This window comes from Fundulus heteroclitus, chromosome 6 (genome assembly GCF_011125445.2).
Source record: "Fundulus heteroclitus isolate FHET01 chromosome 6, MU-UCD_Fhet_4.1, whole genome shotgun sequence".
In the NCBI taxonomy this organism is placed as follows: domain Eukaryota; kingdom Metazoa; phylum Chordata; class Actinopteri; order Cyprinodontiformes; family Fundulidae; genus Fundulus; species Fundulus heteroclitus.
The window spans coordinates 7,190,970-7,209,397 of NC_046366.1; the positions used below are offsets into that span (position 1 = coordinate 7,190,970).

General features: G+C 43.1%; 1 protein-coding gene across 6 annotated transcripts; it reads left to right on the top strand.

The window, feature by feature from the left end:
- Window positions 1-1,051: 1,051 nt before the first annotated feature.
- On the top strand, window positions 1,052-16,903 carry LOC105925271 (SUN domain-containing ossification factor). Of its 6 annotated transcripts, none has more exons than XM_021315613.2 (24): window positions 1,052-1,473; window positions 3,677-3,794; window positions 4,024-4,119; window positions 4,965-5,230; window positions 5,356-5,454; window positions 5,578-5,719; window positions 5,809-5,926; window positions 6,014-6,138; window positions 6,230-6,297; window positions 6,384-6,491; window positions 6,895-7,000; window positions 7,449-7,469; window positions 7,898-7,953; window positions 9,058-9,140; window positions 9,978-10,040; window positions 10,147-10,209; window positions 10,297-10,387; window positions 10,912-12,210; window positions 12,296-12,383; window positions 13,259-13,363; window positions 13,632-13,786; window positions 15,902-15,993; window positions 16,076-16,131; window positions 16,245-16,903. In XM_021315613.2, the coding sequence occupies exons 1-24, from the start codon at window positions 1,409-1,411 to the stop codon at window positions 16,698-16,700; spliced, it is 3,939 nt and encodes a 1,312-aa protein (XP_021171288.2). In that variant the 5' UTR covers window positions 1,052-1,408; the 3' UTR covers window positions 16,701-16,903. The 6 variants fall into 6 exon arrangements, with proteins under 6 accessions (XP_021171288.2, XP_021171285.2, XP_021171287.2 ...); XM_021315610.2 differs by having other exon boundaries at window positions 1,053-1,473; window positions 4,024-4,134; XM_021315612.2 differs by having other exon boundaries at window positions 1,053-1,473; window positions 4,024-4,134; window positions 15,917-15,993.
- Window positions 16,904-18,428: the final 1,525 nt, after the last annotated feature.

The following is an 18,428-nucleotide window of genomic DNA, read 5'->3' on the forward strand; positions in this document are numbered from 1 at the left end:
GCCACATAGAATACAAAGCTGCTTTAAAGGAGGGAGTAGAACAAGACATGAGGAAAACACGCAAGGATAATACAAATAGATGTACCCAAAAGGACACCAGTTTACTGTATGCATTTGGTGATGCATACAGTAAACTGATGTATGTGTGGTGATGGATCTTAGGAGGACATGTTTGGCCTTTATTAAATAACGAATTACAACATAGTAGCAAAACAAGAATAACATGAAGTGTTTTTCTTTAGATGACGAACTATGTCTCAAGTGAATTTGACTCATTGTTTTTAGAAAAGACTGGTCAATACCAGATCTCATTAACTCCTTATCGTGTTTAGGTTAGTAACAAACGGCTGGATGACGCTTTTGAAAATGTTTTTGGAGCTGAGTAGGCAGCACCCTCTAGTGGCCTTAAAGAAGAAGGTTGTGAAAGTGTAGTGAAGGCAAAATGTCTCGCAGTGTTGCATCTTTAGACTATCCTTCATTAAAAATAATTTTGTTAGAACTTGTCTTCCTGCTGTTGCTATTGTTTATCCAAACTTATTTTCCGTCACTTTTTGAGCCGAGTTCTTTTTTACGCAATTTCATAGCCGTATTTTTTTTTCTGCTTCCTGGTGCATTCACGTAAACTCGTACATCAGCCACTGCATTGAAATGACTCCAAAAGTGATTGGGTAATTTTTTTTAAATCCTCGAATGTCACAAAGATGTTCTCGTTCGACACTTCATAAATATCATTAACAGTTTTAAGTAACCTGAATGTGTCTGTTTTATTCAATAATAATAATAATAATAATAATAATAATAATAATAATAATAATAATAATAATAATAAAAATAATAATATCGTTGTTATTATTCATAATTTTTGATCAAATTTTATTATATCCTTAGTTTTTTTTCTATACTGGCCAGTATAGAAATATAGATATTTCATTATGCCAGATACACTTGAACGCACTGTGTGAGGTCACCGCCATGGTCACAAACCTAAGCGCAATAGCTTGACAGCAGAGCAAAACATTTGGGGAAACACACATCGACGGTGGACGGTTTCATAATAGCGGTCTGGGTGCGAGTTGACTTTCTAAAGACTTTGAGTGAAAGTACCTCCGCATTTTCCGGCTAACGTGTGTGTACAAGACGAGCGCTCCCAGAGCGTGGTCTGCGCAAGCGCCGTCGCTGTGTTTTCATTGGTGAGTTGGAGGTCTAGTCGCACTGACTGACAGAGGGAAGTTGTGTCTGGGAAAACAGCGGCTAGCATCACAGTTCACGAGTGAAACAGTTACATGTTAGCGACGTTAACGGAAAATATCCGGTAATTCGATGCCGTACACCGCTGAAGACGCGATAAACTAAAAGGACAAACGTTACTTTTGTGTGAGGCAACGATGTCTGTCCCGGCAGGAGAGGGATGAAGATGACACAACTATTGTGGCGAAGTGTGTCAGTGTGGCTATGTGTAGCGATACTCTTTTGGTGAGTTCTTTCTTCTTATTTTTTAACCATTTGTCAGATTTAAAGCTTGCCTATGCTGGTATTTGACTCTAGGGAAGAAAACGAATAAAGTCTCCCACTGCTAAAATGCCGCGTTCAGACCGCCTAGCAGTAGCTAGCATGCTAGCTAGCTCTGCCGTTATGTTGTGATGTGGCACCTGGCTGACTTCTGACCTGTTTGGGTGAGGTAGCTTTAGCCGCTTATTGAGCCGAGGTTAACAAGCCGACCTGTTAACAAGTAGGCCTAAATGTGTGTCGTACAATCAGTGACATTGTTACGGCTTTTGTGATTAGGAGCAGTTTGGTACGGTGTGTTAAATATTGCGAATTAAACGCTAGATGAGGAGTACACGGACGGCTTTCTTAACAAACTCTGCCGAGTGTCTTCCTAACAAGCTACCCCAGACCTTTTCTCATCTTATGCTGGCTGCGTCCCAAAGAGTAAACGCCTGAACAACACATCAGCCACTGATTGCTGTCAGAAAGTTAACAGAGGGAGAGATGATGTAATATTTCACTAGGATATGTTCTGTTAAAATGTTGGCAAGGCTTACTTTCATCAGCATTTCTTTATAAACACTTAGAGTGATGACTGTTTCGGCCTCCATTTGAACTTTTTTTTTCCTTCAATAAACCACACATAAAAAAATTAAATACAAATTATAGTTTATGTGGTAAGATTTTCTGTAAATATGTAGCGCTTAGACACTGTATTATATCTGAATGGCTCAAATAAACTCTCACAGTCATGTGATTTTTATTTATTTATTTATGTTTTTCTACTTTTTTCTACATAATTTTTTTTATGTGAAAATTTTCAGTAAGGCACGGAAACTCTGTTGGCTGTGTGTCGACAGGATGTGCATCAAAATCTTTTAGGTGCACCATAACCTCTACCCAACTCCTATTATTATTATTATTATTATTATTATTATTGATGTTATTTGTACCGTTGGAATTTGTTCTTTTTAACTAAGAACAAAAACTTGTTTATAAATATTAATTTTTTTTGTTGTTGGTCTTTTTCCATCCAGCAGCAGAAACCCTTTTTCCATTCGTCGGTGTGTTTGAATAGACCACATCATTAATATTGCATGTCCAAACATTTCCTTATTACAGCTGCATCAGAATGCAATATCTATAAGTGATAGAAAAAACAAAAAAAAACTGTCAATAAACCTTCTTGATGGATTTGAAATGAACCCGGATAAACGGAACATGGTGGCACAGACTCTGATTCCTGTAGTCCAGCTGGAGGTTCAGGGTTATACTGGTATAATGTACATAGTAGTGCCAATGGTTTAGTGAAGCCTCGGGTGAGATCGACACAAAACAGCACATTTGTCTTGGCAGTAACAGTAGCTAGCTGCCGCTCTCTGAATCAGCAGTGAAATCCAAATAAAAGTCTAGATTGTCTCTTTAGGAGGGGCTCCTAGGGAGCCAGAGGGTAGCGAAAGGGTCCTCTAAAGCATTGGTTCCCAACCCTGGTCCTCATGGGGGAGTGTTGGCCTAGTGGTTAGAGCAGTGCGCTTGCACTCAGAGAAGGATGCAAGTACCCGGTTCGATCCCCAGCGCCTGCACTCTGGCTCCCTGAGCAAGACCCTTAACCCCAGAACGCTTCCCGGGCGCCGCACATGGCAGCCCACTGCTGCCCTAGGGGATGGGTTAAAAGCAGAGAACACATTTCATTGTAATGTATGTTTCAATGACAATAAAGATGATATTACTTACTTATTATTATTATCATTATTATGTACCCCCGCCCTGCATGTTTTAGAAGTCCCTTCTCCATCAAGCCTTCAAATGATTGCATGACCTCATCCGTGTCCATCAGGTGCTGCAGAAACCAGCAGCCCATCCAAGGATACTGATAATAGTAGCAATATTTTATTGGATACAGATCAGATAAGCAGCTTTAAAGCTGTTTATTCCATTAGTGTCGTCATCCTCCTACTCACTCAGGTGTGTCTCCTAACTTGTGTTTCAGTTTCCAGATAAGATAAAAGTAAATTTCAGGTACTGACTGCCTGCGCTCGTACAGTCAGGACTGTTTGCATTGCAGATGGCTTCCTGCCTTTATGCGCTTTCTTTCCTCCAACGGTTTTATCTGTGCAATATCAAGCCATCCTTCCTCCGACACCGTGACTCTGTGTTGTTATTGGAACTGATTCCCCTTTTACTTCAGCAGGTCTCTTAGCGGCCATGTTGGATCCACTGAGCCACAGCCGGAGGCTCAGGAGCATGTGTCCTCCCAGGATATCAAGGCAAAGGAGGAGTCATGGAATAAGAGCCCACACGAGAAGGTATAAGTCTATAATAGTGGGATATTAAAATCCACCTTCTAGAAGAGGTCTCCACAGGTCATTGTAGGAAATGCCAATTTTCCCAATGTTTTGTGTGTGATACAGACACATTCTGCCACAGATTGATAGAGTTCATTTAGACAGGCCAGTACTATCACTTTCTCTTATGTAATGATTATAAATGTGAGTGTTTAGAGTTGGCGTGTTTTTCTTTCTCTCTGTTGTTTAGAATGAGGAAAACTGGGGTCTACCTGCACAGTACATTTCAGAAAATGGGAAACTGGCTGGGGATCATCACCATAACGAAGAGCAGCTGACAGAAGAGGTGGGAAATGTGGAGGTAGGAGAAAAAAACTGACCCAAAAAAGCACTTTGCACCCTTTAAAGTACCAAGGATGTATTAAGCATCACGGTGGAACGTTTTTTAAGACGGTGCTAGAAAATAATGTGCCGTGTTGTGTCTTATTACTGAACACCATTAGTGAACATTCGTTATGTTGACAGGCAAAGGTAATGCAAGGTGTTTGATTAAATCAAATTGGTGTTTCGTTTTGTTTTCCACTGCCTTGCAAATGTTTTTATACACCTTGAACTTTTCCACGTTTTGTTACCACAAAAATCTGTGACCTGTGCAAGCAGGTGTTCTGGTCAGAGAAGACCAAAGCTGTAAACACACGATCCCCCTGGGTTTCTTCCACTTAAAAGGCACCTGTAACTTCAGCTAAGGGTGTTTCTACAAAGTGCTGACCCAGAGAGAAGTTGATACACTCATTTCACAGTTTACAGACTTTTACTAGAAAAAAAAAACCAATGCTTCCTCTTTCATGTCACAGCTTTGTGCGATTTTGTGCGTGTTTGACACAAACACACAACCCCAAAACAAGAAAAGGAAGAAAAAAACGAGATCGAGGTTCATGGCTGTAAGCGCACAAAATGTGGGAATGTTTGAGGAATATAAATATTTTTGCAAATCTCTGTCGATGATGACCTGAGTCCAGAAACAAATCCCATTAAATTCTCACTGCTCACAAACATCAAGATGGCCTTTAGAGGCAACCATCATTTTAATGCATTGATGCTCCTGGCGCCGTTCCAGCTCTAAAGCGTCTGATAGATCAGCCTATCAGCTCTCTGGTTAATGGCTCAATGATAACTCGAGTGTCTCTGTAGGCCTCTGGACCCGATGTGCCTGCTGCAGGAGCGCAGCCGACGGATGACAGAAGAATTTCATACCCTGAGCAGATCTCTGAACATCAACAACCAGAAACATCTGCATCTCAAGAGCTGGACTCTGAACTCCCACCACCTCCCACAGACTCCCTCTCTGTTGTTTCTGCTCCGTACAAAGATGATCCCAGCATAAACACTATTCAAGAGGACGTCACAAACAGGCATGCTGCCATTACCTCTACCTTTAATGGCATTTTTACACAGAAGTCGGTGCATTTGGATTACATAGAATAATGTTAGGCTTCAAAAATGTATTGCACTTATGGTACGTTATGTATAAGTATCTCTTCCTGGCAAAATCTTGAATGTTGTTTCATTTAATTGCTCTTAGAGATGCGCCTGAAGCTGCTGCTCCTGAGGCCGCTGATTTCGAAGTGCTTCCAGCTGACTGTGGAGAAGACGAGGACAACCCATATGATGATGATGAAAGGTTGCTTTAGTTAGTTGCAGCTAAAGCAAAATCAAAGCAATGATTAAAAGAGGTGCGACAAACCACATGACGTGATTATTTTGCTCCCAAAAAGAGCGTAATGTCTTGTTTTGGTTCCCACAGCAGCCCTCCAATCGTGCTGGAGAACACTTCCAACGCTCACACCACAGGTACTAAAAGCGAAGTCGTGCCCCCCCTGAGTTCCCCAGCCGTTCACAGCGGGAAGCATCTGGAAGCCAACGCGTCGCACGCGCTGAAAGAGCAGGTGAGGAGATCAGGTGCAGCCCGAGCTATTTCTCCTCTCTCTGTCAAAAGGACGTGTCCCAGCTCTGGCTTTCTCATTATCTGTGACAGGACTCGAGCTCCGCCGTCGGCGCAGACACAGACTCCCCCGGCGGCAGCAAGGACCCCGAGGACATCCCCACTTTTGATGAGTGGAAAAGGAAGATGATGGAAGTGGAGAAAGAGAAGAGTAGGATCAAACTCTTTAGCTGCTTCTTATTTCACTTGGAACTAGAGGTTTTTGGAGATTAAATTCATTTTTCCCCCCTCTCAATAGCTCTCTCCACTCACACCTCTAACAATGGAGGGTCTCACTCAGCGAAGAAGGTCCAGAAGAACTTCAATAACTATGCCTCAGTAGAGTGTGGGGCCAAGTTGCTCGGTGCTAACCCAGAAGCTAAGGTACTTTGTCAATTATTTAACACACATGCTACTTTCTGCTAGACGTTGAAATAAGATAAAGTTGAAATGGATCTGCTCTTTTCTTCCACAGAGCACTTCAGCCATACTCAAGGAGAACATGGACTTGTACATGTTAAACCCATGCAGCACCAAAATCTGGTTAGTGCCACATTTGTCGTCCTTCGCTGTCTGATCAGAGATTTAAATGTTGTTGTTTTTTTTAATCCGGTTTCTCTGTTGCTCAGGTTCATTATTGAGCTCTGTGAGCCCATCCAGTTGAAGCAGTTGGACATTGCTAACTTTGAGCTTTTCTCCTCCACTCCTAAAGACTTTCTCGTCTCCATCAGCGACCGGTACGCTTCAACTCTTCACTGATGGACACACTCGTCTACAGGGCTCTGCATAATTAATAAGATGCCGTTTTATCATATTTTGTTACTTTACAAGTATTTTATTCGGAATAAATAATGCATGACTACAGAGACTTAAGTATGAAATAAAACATAATTTAAAACTTTCTTTACGTATTTAAATTCAAAGAGTGTAATGTGCATTTTTTTTAGTTCCACCATCCTCATTCAGATTCATTCAGTTTATCAACAGAAGCCCAGTGACAAAATGCCAACGAGCACATTTGGACGTGATCAACTAGAAATGCTGAAAGATTTTTGTCGTGGAGACGCCAGGCTGGAACTGTTAACCTTCAGGTGTTCATATCCTTGGACTAACTGTGTTTTTTTGAATTAATGTTTGCAGATACCCCACAAATAAGTGGCTAAAGCTGGGAACCTTTCATGCCAGGGACGAACGCACAGTTCAGAGCTTCCCATTAGACGAGCAACTTTATGCTAAATATGTGAAGGTGGGCCCAATATTTGTTTCTAGTCAGACCGCAGTTACTTTTTTTTTTTTTCTATTCTTGACGTAAAACAGAGTAAATAAGCTGATCCTGTACGGTTCGCAATTTAACTGAACAAAGCTCATGTTAATCTCTTTAAATTGTCCCTTAAGAATGTTTCATAATGAAGCTTATGCTTCTCATAAGCAGTGATAGAAACCTTATTTGCAGAGTAGCAGTTACAGAGCTACTGTTTGCGGCCTTTGCCCTCTGTTGATGTTATATTGTATATTTTTTGAGCAGCATGCAATGTGTCTTGGCCATTCTGGGCAGTGTCTTGTGGTGAAACGGTGGCACCGTTTCACATGCTGCAATTCCAGCTAGACCAGAGTAATTTATGTGGTCCTGTTTGTATGCATGCCTATATCTCCTTAATCTTTTTCTCTTTTTTTTCTCTGTTCTCTTGCTTCAGATGTTCACCAAGTACATAAAGGTTAGCCTGATCTTCTTGTAGTGCACCGTGGTCGCATCAAATGGCCTCATCGACAGGATTATTTTCTGACTTCGGTCCCAGTAAACGAATCATTTACTTGAATGAAGTCTAACAGAAATTGTCTAAAACAGCTCTAAGGAAACACATGATGTGACATTGGGAACCTTTTTATATCTTATGGAGTAACAATCACCAGCTGTCTTCCATACAATCCATTTTATGGGGCCAGATTACTAACCACCTTTAGACTGATCTGATTCCATCTGAATTACTCACGCTGGCAGCCTGTCCATCAGCTTTCACTGCTTTACCCGGATTTCTCAGCAAAGCGAGATCAGCTGCTGTTTGAAACTGCTGACGTCTCTGATTTGTTTTGGCATTCGTTTCAAATAATCGAAATAATCCGTGTTCCTGGCTTTTTTTTTCAGGTTGAGCTGGTCTCTCACTTTGGTTCTGAACACTTCTGTCCTCTCAGCCTCATAAGGTATGTTCCAGTTTACTTTTCAACACTGCGAGCTTTTAAAGCACGACGGTTGGATTATAAAACCACACACGTGTTGGTAATTTTATAGCTGCAGTTTCTTAATGTTTGCATTTATCACTCATCTTTTTTCTGTTAAACATTTAGTTGTTTAATCCTAATAGAAACTTCTAAACTTGCAGATATCTGCTGGTTGTACTGTACTGTACTGTAACCTCAGCTCCATTCACAAAAAGCGTTTTTAATCTGCGCTTGTCTCACCTGGGATTTTATTTATTATTTATAGGTTTTAAACTCTTCATTTCCCTCTTCTTTAGTGCGTAAACATAAATCTGCCAGGGAGGGTTGCAGAAAATGATGACTAATAGTTTAGAGTATAAAACTAAGGCCTTGTGTACACGGAGACGAGCACGGGGCATTTTTTAGAAACGATTAAGAAAAAGTGTTCGCCCTCACAAGAGGAAGCAGCACGACTGAAAAGGCTGTAGTGGGCATGCTGGGCCCATTGGTGGCGCTGTGACTCTGCCAAAGAAACATGCATGAAACACCAGGCACGCACAGAGCGGACAGCCCATGTGAAGTAAACACAGCACCGCGGCGGAGCGCAGACGTCACATGGCGGAGGATCAGACACAGACGACAAGCTGTGTAGAGCCAGCTCTGTTGAAAGGAAGAGTCTGAGGACGCTGCTAGCAGCTAGAACAATGCCGCAACACCTCTGTTGTTATTTATGAGAGGGAGGCGAAGCTATGATGTTCTTGTTTGGCCCCAAAAATCAAACCAGCGTTTTGAAATATATCCACTCTGGGGCCCGGTTGTAAAAACAAATTTACATTTACGATCTCCAAAAACGCCGCATCCGTGCGGACGAACAGCCTCAACGGCAAAATACCTGTGCAAATACACCTAGTCTTGTCTCCATGGGGACGGGGCCTAAGGTGGCAGATTGTTTTGTGATGTGCTTGCAGACACAGATAAAGACAACCTGAACATTAGTTTGACGCTTGTGTTTAAAAAACAAAAACAAAAGCGCCTCCTTTAATGACATGTTTGTCCAAGGCCGTTATCTTTCCTGCCTTCTGAAATGTTTGCTTTGGCTGCCTTCAGGGTGTTTGGAACGAGTATGGTGGAAGAGTATGAGGAGAACGTTTATCCCCCAGAGAGAGCAGACGATCAGGACGACGATCCAGGTAGGGTCGCCGATGCTTTGGGAACTTGTTTTACTCCAGATTAAGCAACAAACAAAATCTATAAATATGAACACTTTTTTTTTTTTTTTTTTATTCACAAAAGCAAACACTTGCTGTAATAACAGACAAATGCTGGCAGGGTTAGCTTTGCTGTGAATTACTGACCTGCTGTTTAGTTGTAACTATTGTCTCTGTGTTGCACGGAGTGGACTAACTTCTGGAACCTGTGAACAGGTATTCCAGCTTAGGACGACTGGTCTGAGCTCAGCTATATTTCTGGGTTTTACCTCAGAAACGGCGTGTTTGGTGTCACTCCACAAGCTTTCTATTGCAGTAAGGCCAGTGGACTCCATAATGATAATCTGGTTGGTCTGGAACCGAGAGTCAGCTGACTTTCTGGTGTGTTTGGGGTCATTGTCCTACTAAAACCCATTTCGAGGGACAATAGCCAACCTCTTAAAGTATTGTGATGTGTTCAAACTGATTTGTTTTCCCTGGTATGTCATAAATATCCACCTAGACTTTTTTTTCCAGCATATACAACATGCTGTTGTTGTAAATGCTTGCTTTCTAAATTCTTAAAGCCATTTGTTGGTTCACAGGATGGAGGACCTCACTGACTGAACTCCACTCTGTGTTTTTTTTTTGAGCCCACCCCTTTCAGCATGAATATCATAATTTGCGTTCTGTTACTCTTCTGCACTTACTAGTCGATTATTTCCCCTGACTAGTGACTGATCTGGTTGGAAAACTGATTTTCAGTTTGATGTTTTGTTAAACGACTGACATTTTTCACAACTCTCTCACAGTTTGTAATTGATTTATTCCTCGTTGTAGATTATCCTCCTGGAAGTGCACCTGGTGAAGACGAGTCCAAGAATCTGATTGGATCAGCTAAAGGTCTTAAATGAACTGAACATTTGTACTCATGGTGTTTACCTTATCAACACCAGTAACCTGATTAATGCTGCAGGATCTTGTAACCTTAGTGTTTTTTTCTCCCCAGACGCTATTTTCAACATGGTGAAAGATATCGCTGTTGTTCTGGGGGCCAATCAGGAGATGACCGGTACGGACACGCTCTCTGCTCGGTTGTTTTGTTTCTCAGACATAATGGTTGCAGCGGGTTATGAGTAACCTCTCTTTGTTTTTGAAGGCAACCTTTCATCTCAAGATGTGAACATAACTGAACCTTCACAACCACCTGAAACCACCACTGAAACTGTGACTACTCACCTGTCCCCTACGTAAGTTCCTTTCACAGTCCTAGATTTGTAAAGCCTCAGCTTTTCAGATCAAGGTGTGTATCTGGTGTGAATGGCCTAGTCAAAGCCTAGACCTAAATGTAATTTAAAGTCTGTGGCTGGGACTTTAAATTATTTTAATTCGCCTGTCGTCCATTGAATGCTGGAGATAGGCACCAGCACCCCTCGCGACCCCACGAGGGACAAGCGTGGCGGAAAATGAAAATTAATTTTAATCCATCCAATATATCTGAGCTTCATAAGGAGTAAATATAAAATCGGTCTCTATATTTGTAAAGCTGTTAGACGCAACTGTACAAACCTAAATGATTTCTAGTAATCAGGTGTTCTGGTTATAGTGAATATGTAATATAAACATATTGCTTGCCTCTAGCAATTCTAAAGAGTTAAGTTTAATGCTCAATTGATGTATTTTTAGATGAGTCTGAAGTTCTCATTGGAGTCTATTTTCCTGTGCCCTCATGTCTAACATAGACCTCCATTTCCTCTTCACCTTGTTCTTGCAGTCCAGACGCAGACGACACGCAGGTTTCACCTGACTCTGTCGTCCCTGCAACTGAGACGGCTGCACCAGACACATCAGCCACTGATAACTGTGAAGAAAATCCCCCCCCTGCAGAGACGGAGATTGTCATCCCGTTGGGGAAGGACGAGGAAGAACCGATCAGCTCCACAATCATTCTACTGGACAAAGAGGAGGAGGTGGAAGAGGACAAAGACAAAAAGGCTCAACAGAGGTGGCATCAAGAAAGCCTGAATTACTGTTCTCCACGTTCGTCCTCCTGTTCCTGTGTGGCTTCCTTTCAGGAGGTTGTCCAGCAGCAGTGTTCAGCTTCCATGTCCGAAAAGAGGACGTGCCAAAACCCGGACGAAGATCAAACAGTCGGCTCCATGCCGACACCCTCCTGGGGCCTGCCCCCCTCTGCCTGCCCTGAGCCTCCCCCACGTGACAGCAAGGCAGATCAATCCAAGGAAAAAGAGCCGGCCTCCGAGCCGCAGCCAGAGAGCGACACGATTGATGCAGAAGCAGTACCGCCGGAGGGCTCCACGTCTGAGCCCAATGTTCTGGAGCCCAGTCAGACCCCGAACCTCCCCACCCCCACCCCCACCGAGTCATCTTCTACCAAAGCCACCCCAGTGGTAGAAACACCAGAGTTGTCCCCTGAGGACCCGAGGCATGAGCCAGGGCCAGAACAGAGCCAGGACGCGTGGACCGAGGAGAACCTCACGGAGCCTTTATCGTCTCCCAGCAGCTCCGTGGAAGTGAAACCCAGCGTCAGTGTCTCAGCAGATGATGCATCGGCTGCACCGGCAGACAGGAACCCCAGCATCGACCCCTCACCGGCAGAACCCAGCGCTTCTGTTCAGTCCCAGGAGAAGGCCGATCCGGCCCCGCTCTCCTCGTCTGCTCCTCCTGAAAGTCAGGCCGAGCCGCCTGCCGGGCCCGAAAGCGTCCCGAGCTCGTCTGAGGCCCCCCCCACAGACGCGGACGTGGTTGCAGAGCCCGAGCCCGCCGGCGGCCCCGTCACAGACTCTAAAACGGAGGATCTCACCGAGGAGTTCTCCGATTCGTCGGGCGGCCACGATCAGATGTTCCGCCCCTCCGTTCCGACTAACGCTTCTCCTACGTCATCGTCTCTCCTAGACATTTACGCAGAGCCTTTTAATGGCACCGAGCAGAACGGAAACCAGGTGCACGGTTCTAGCCAGAAGGAGTCGGTGTTCATGAGGCTTAACAACCGAATCAAGGCGCTGGAGGTGAACATGTCTCTTAGTGGGCGCTACTTGGAGCAGCTTAGCCAGAGGTGACTCTCCAGAAGTTTGTTCTGCAATTCTGATCTCTGAAGCTTTGAGGGATTTCTAAATGTTTGATTTTGCTTTGTTTTCAAGGTACCGAAAGCAGATGGAAGAGATGCAGAGAGCGTTCAACAAAACCATCATTAAGCTCCAGAACACATCCAGAATAGCAGAGGAGCAGGTAAGAGCAGCTGCCTGGGCTAGCCTAGAAGCTGGTGTTGGCATTACTCCTCCTCTCCAGCTCCTCTCACCTCTAGGTTTCATAGGGCTCTCCTCTGGGGCTCCTGCGTTTCAGTCTCTATATGTTTCCTTTCAGTAGACCCGCTGCTAAACGGCATTAGGAAAATTTAAGCTGATTAAACGCAACATTTCTCACCCACTTTAGTAAATCTTCTGAAAAACTTAAAGTGTTTAGTACGTTCGCTGCTCACTGTCACTCTGCCGTCAGGAACCTGGCCTTTATTCGTGACAGTTCCTTCAAAATAGAAAAGCAGGAACTCTAAGAACCATCGCCAAGGTTGAGCCATACGTTCCTCATATTAACTTGTGCAGCCGTCCATTCTTTATATTGTCTCGTATATAGAACCATAAGGATCTTTCTGTAGGTCTAAATCAATCCTCTGTTGTTTGCAGTCTGTCCAGAATGCTGTGGCGCTTCTTGTCACTGGTTCTTCTGAGCATAACCACGTCATTTCAGTCTTGTCTTCTTCTTAGGCGTCTTTTCATGTTTCCGCAGGATTCATTTGAAATTTGAATTCCTATCTTTGATGCTGCATATCGCCTAATTTATCTTAACATCTGCATCAAGGAGCCAGACTCTCTCCTACAATCCAAAATGATCTGCTTTTTTAGTTGCAGGCCCACATGTAAACTGTACAGACCCGTCTTTGTTCCTTAGCTTTAACTTCAGCTCACTAGCACTCATGTAGCATACATGATATTTTTTATCTTTTTTTTTTTGTAATATATATATTATACTGGATTAGATTTTTTATTGTGTTGTAAGGATGTTGGTTTTTCATAGTTTTTTTTTTTTTTTTTGTCCTCTGGATTTAGGACCTGCGTCAGACTGAATCCATTCAGTTGCTGCAGGGTCAGCTGGAGAACGTGACTCAGCTGGTTCTGAATCTGTCTGACCAAGTCATCCAGCTGCAGCATGAGGTAGATACGACACCGCTGGCACTTCATCTGTAACCCCGCTTTATCTGCCTGGTACAGCTGAGTAAACCTGGACTAAGTACAAATTACTTTGCCAGTTTGTTATGATGGAGAAAGATAGAATTTTCGACCTTGTGTACCAGACAAGTCGACTGGCATCTTGTATGTTTTCTACATGTGGATGAAGCACATGGAACATTTTCATCAGGTCCTTTCTGCTGAGGTTGTTCAGCATTTTGTTGCCTCATGCGTCTGATTCGCTGTTTTTCAGGTGTCTGACCGGCAGAATTACCTGCTGCTCTCTCTGGTGCTGTGCTTGTGTCTCGGCCTTTTGCTGTGCGTCAACCACTTCCGCATCACTCTTCCTCCGACCACAGATCACGAACCACCCAACAGCAAGAGTCCTGCCTACTGCAGTCCTCAAAGGTAGAGCAATGTTAATAATGAGGCTAATTTAGGATTCTCGTTTGAAGGCAACGAAAGGCGAGCTGAAAATGGGCAGCTGAGCTCATTAAGCCGACGTTTTGGTAAAGCTAGTCATCTAGACTTTTTGTAGATCTAGAGCCAAGCGAAAATATTCCCACCTTTTGAGGTTTTTAATTTTTGGTCCCATTAAAGCCACAAACTTTAATGTATTTTTATTGGGATTGTATGTGACAGACCAACACCAAACGACAGAGATGTGAAGTAGAATGTTATCCATCTAGAGACTCATACCTGTGCCTATTCTTTGCAAGCTAGCTCAAGGCCAGTCACACTGAATGGAAGAGAGCGTCTGCGGACATCAAATTTCAAACCTTACCAAATATTTCCCATTAGGTTTAGGTCTGGACTTTGACTGGACCATTCTAACACGCATTTCATTGTAGCTCAGGCTGTATGTTGAGTTGTTGCCTCTGCCTCACTCCCAAGTGTTTTGCAGTCGCTAATAGCTCTTCTTGGTGGACTTCCCTGTTTTTTCTTTCATCTTCTTCTTAGCTCTGACCAGAGGTCGCCCAGACCTAGGCTGGGTGATAAATCAATTTAATCAATTTCTTTTCAATTTACAGTTTGTTTTTTTTTTTTTCAATTTAATTTTTGAAAAATCTGGATTTTACTTTGCCAATGCACCCATTGGGCTTCCACAAAGAGAATAGCATGCAATGCTAAATATTTGTTTAGGAAAATATATTGTTCAAATATTGTAAAGAGGAAACTTTAATTTACTCATTTCCTTTTTTTTTCAGTTAGTTTGAAGTTGCACAAGTGAAGTGAAGCCTGTTCTCAGCTCATGGTGTAATACCACTAGCAGCAAACATTTAGTTATATTTTCATTGTTTACATTTAGGGCCGCCATCTTGTTTTACAGGCATGTTTCACAGCTTGGATTTAGTTGCAGTTTGAATAACGGTCAAATCCCAGACAAAATGCTTGAAATAAAAGCAAGTTTTTTTTACATTTCTTTTATTTCTTTTTGTGAAATGAAAAGGGGGGGGGGGGGGGAACTACTGCAGTAATCGGATTTGCTGTTCAAAATCAGAGATTTTATTTTTAACCCCTATCACCCAGCCTAAAATATGTTCAGGGTGAAGTGCAGCCTTATTTTTCCTATGCAGACCAAGTAAAAACTTACAATGGCAACACACCGTTTAAAAACGAGTTGCAGCAGTGAGATAATGTAATTTTATTTGTTTCTGAGTTTATTTAATCAATCCTTTTTTTTACCAGAAACTTTCAGGACTCTCGCCATAGCACTAGGTTTCGGTCAAACTGTTTAATAGACTTGTTTGTTGGTTGCACTTTATGTTCAACAAGGATTACATCTGCAGGGCATTTTTGTCGCTTGGGGTTAATGCAGAGAAAAGTCAAATTTAAATCTCAATCACAATTATGGTTGCGATTTAGATTTTTAGCAAAATCGTACAGCCCCATTTCCTTTTCTCAGATTCCTCCACCTGAATTCTGGATCTCTGCAGCTTCATTGAATAACGCTGTCTTTGTCCAGCCTTTCCCGTTTTGGTGAGCCTCCAAGTGTTAATCAGTTTACGGTTGCGCTGTCCTCTTTCCATTTTGGTATGATGAACTATACCGATCTCCATGAGGTGTTCAAAGCTTGGGAGGTAGTTTTATAACCTAACCTTGCTTTAAACTTCTCCACAACCTTTTCGCTGATCAGGTCGAACGCCATCAGGAGGTCCTGGAGTTGCATTTCCACGTGTTGGAGCAGGGATGCGTCCAGAGGCCTCAGGACAGTGACATTCAAGGACTTGCAGTCCCCTATTTCAGATTTTTTTATTTTTGGGTAATACCAAACATTTATTTAATGTTGGGTATTATTTTGCATCCACTTTGCACTATGTTGCACTACTTTGTTGGTCTGTCACATAAGGTTCTAGTAAAATTCAGGAAAATCTGTGGTTCTAAAATGATCCAATGTCTAAAAAGTGCAAAGGATGTGATTATTTGTGCAAGGCGGCGTAAAGTAGTGACACCATGACGGCTGACGTGTTGATAAACCTGCGTGCTCCTGTCTGACCCATGACTGAACTGTCTGCCTAACAGAGCCTTTTCTTCCAGAGATGAGATGGGCTTGAAAAGGAGTGCATCTTATCCTCTTATAAACTCCGAGACCTTTCACTTTACCAACGGTGAAGGTGAGATTATATCGCATCAAGCAACCAGGGGAATATGATACCAGGATGAAAAAAAAAAAGTTAACTATTATGTTGTTAAAAGGCCCAGAAATGCTGCATGCCGAGGAGAAGCACAGCCTTTGTCCAGTGAACAGAAAGGTGTGTAAAACTGATTTCATTGCTTTGTTAAAACGTTTAAGTGGAAGGCTAAACACAGAGATGAATCTTCTGCTTCTCCCTCGCTCTTCCTCACCCAACCTTTGGCTGCACAGAGGAGACGGCGTAAGCTGAAACCTCCGGACGAGGTGGAGACGCTGAAGCCCTGTTTTCACTCTGCTCCTGAACTGTGTAACGGAGGCGTTGGACGCAACGACGGACCCGTCCCCGCCAACACCGCGCCTCTTATAAAACAGTTACTCCAGCCGGCGTTCAGAGACTCGCCGTCGGAGGGAAGCTCCGAAGGATCCTCCCATTCTGACGAAGCCTATTTCTGTGGCATCACAACAGCGTGCTCCAGAATGTGCGACGGGCTTCCTCCGGTTAAAACCCGGGCAGAAAAACGGGCCCTAAGACGCAGGCGTCTTAAGCCCAGCTGCGCCGTGGTGGACTTGCTTCACGCTCCTCGGAGGGACAAGAACGATCCAATGCCTGTTACTATACAGGACATCATGATCAGAAAGACGCAGCACAGCTCTGGCCCATTTGTCCCAATCCCAGGTTCAGTCTGACTCTAAGAGAGACTCTGATGCTAAGTTTGATTTTAGTCGCCCATGGCAGCTCCAACCTTCATCGGACAATCTGTTGATTCTTTTTAGTATAAATAATGTTCTGTTCATATCCTCGGTTCAGCTTTTGTCAGTTTCTACTTGCTATAATTGAGGTACTCCTTCCAGCTCTCCATTAAAGCATTGTTGTTGTTGTTTTATGACAATGATACTTTCCTGAATTTGAATAGGATGCAATAGGTTCCAATTCTTCATAGTAAAAGAAAAAAATATTTTAAGCACTTTAACAGTTACCAAACAGCCCTTCGGTTCATCATTTGTCTCAAACAAGTTTTAATTAGTTGCCCTTTTTTCCTAAGGTCCACCTCCTCTGCAGAACCGTTGCTACTCCGTAGGAAATGCAATTAAATAACTTTTGGGCTTTTAATCAAGCATTTAAATGACTTATTTTCCAGGGTGCCATGAAGACACGCCATGCAACTTAAATGATTTTTCTAAAAACAAATTTGGTGCACAGGTTTCATGGTGGGTTTTCTCTAGAGTCAAAAGTAAAAGCTGGCTCAGATGTTTCCTCTCTGTTTTTTGGGCACACCTCTGTTAGCAAGTTGCACCTCGACTACAGTTTCTACTGTTGGTCGTGGCATGATCCCGGACAGATATCTGATCACTCTAGCAGAAATGCTAGTTTGTTCCTATTGTGCGGTTTCCAGGCACAGACCCGATTGGAACAGGCGTGTTCAATTGGGTTGAGGTCGGGCCTTTCCATGAGCTTAATGTTCCCCCCGTTTGATCTTCAGAACCAGTTTTGAGGTGTAACTGGCAACAAACGAGACCCACAGCATGACACTACCACCACCATGCCTGAAAGTTAGTACATTGGTTCTAGGTTTGTTGATCATTGTCTGACCCAAACTGGAACCCTCTAATAAAAGATAATGGGTCTGTGTCTCCGTTGAGGGCAAAGCCAGTTCTACACCAACAGGGACAATCAAAGACGAAGCCCTTTTTTTCAAATCAACACCTCCAAGCTCAGATAAAAATTGTTGCTGTCCACATGGGCAAGCCAGAAGACTTTTGGATAAATGTTTTATGGCGGTGGTGGAAAAGACTGAGCTATGGGTCTACACAACCACAGAAAGCCCGTAGGAGTCCAGATGAAGTTTTAACCTTTGAAATCTAAAAGCCATCAAGTATGATGGTGGCAGCCTCCTAATTCACCCCAAACAGATGGTTAGACCATGGATACAACCGAACAAGCATCCCAAACACACGTCAAAACTGGTTGTGAGACGCATAAACCAAGCTGACCTGAGGCTCCCGGAGTGGCTACGTAACCTCAAGGCTAGTTGAAAATATGCGGAGTACTCTTCAAAGTCAGAGCTGTGCCAGAAAACCAACCAATTCACACGAGTAGCATTTGTGATGAGTGGAGCCGGATCTATGCAGCTAAAACAATTCACGACCTTGTTGATGACTGGAAAGTGTAGGTGTCTAAAGGAACGGTAGACACATGTCAGCGCGATGGTGCGTGGTCCAAGTTTGCGTGCAGAATTTAAAACTAGATTACAGAAAATCCCACAATAAATCCAAACTTGTGAAACCCAATTCCAGTTTTTAAAAGACCCTTGCAGGGGTTTCTTGTACAGTCATATTCAATAAATTAGAGTATGGGTTCCAATAAGACTCATTGGGCCTTTTTTAAAGCTGTCATTTGAAAACGACAACCTTTAA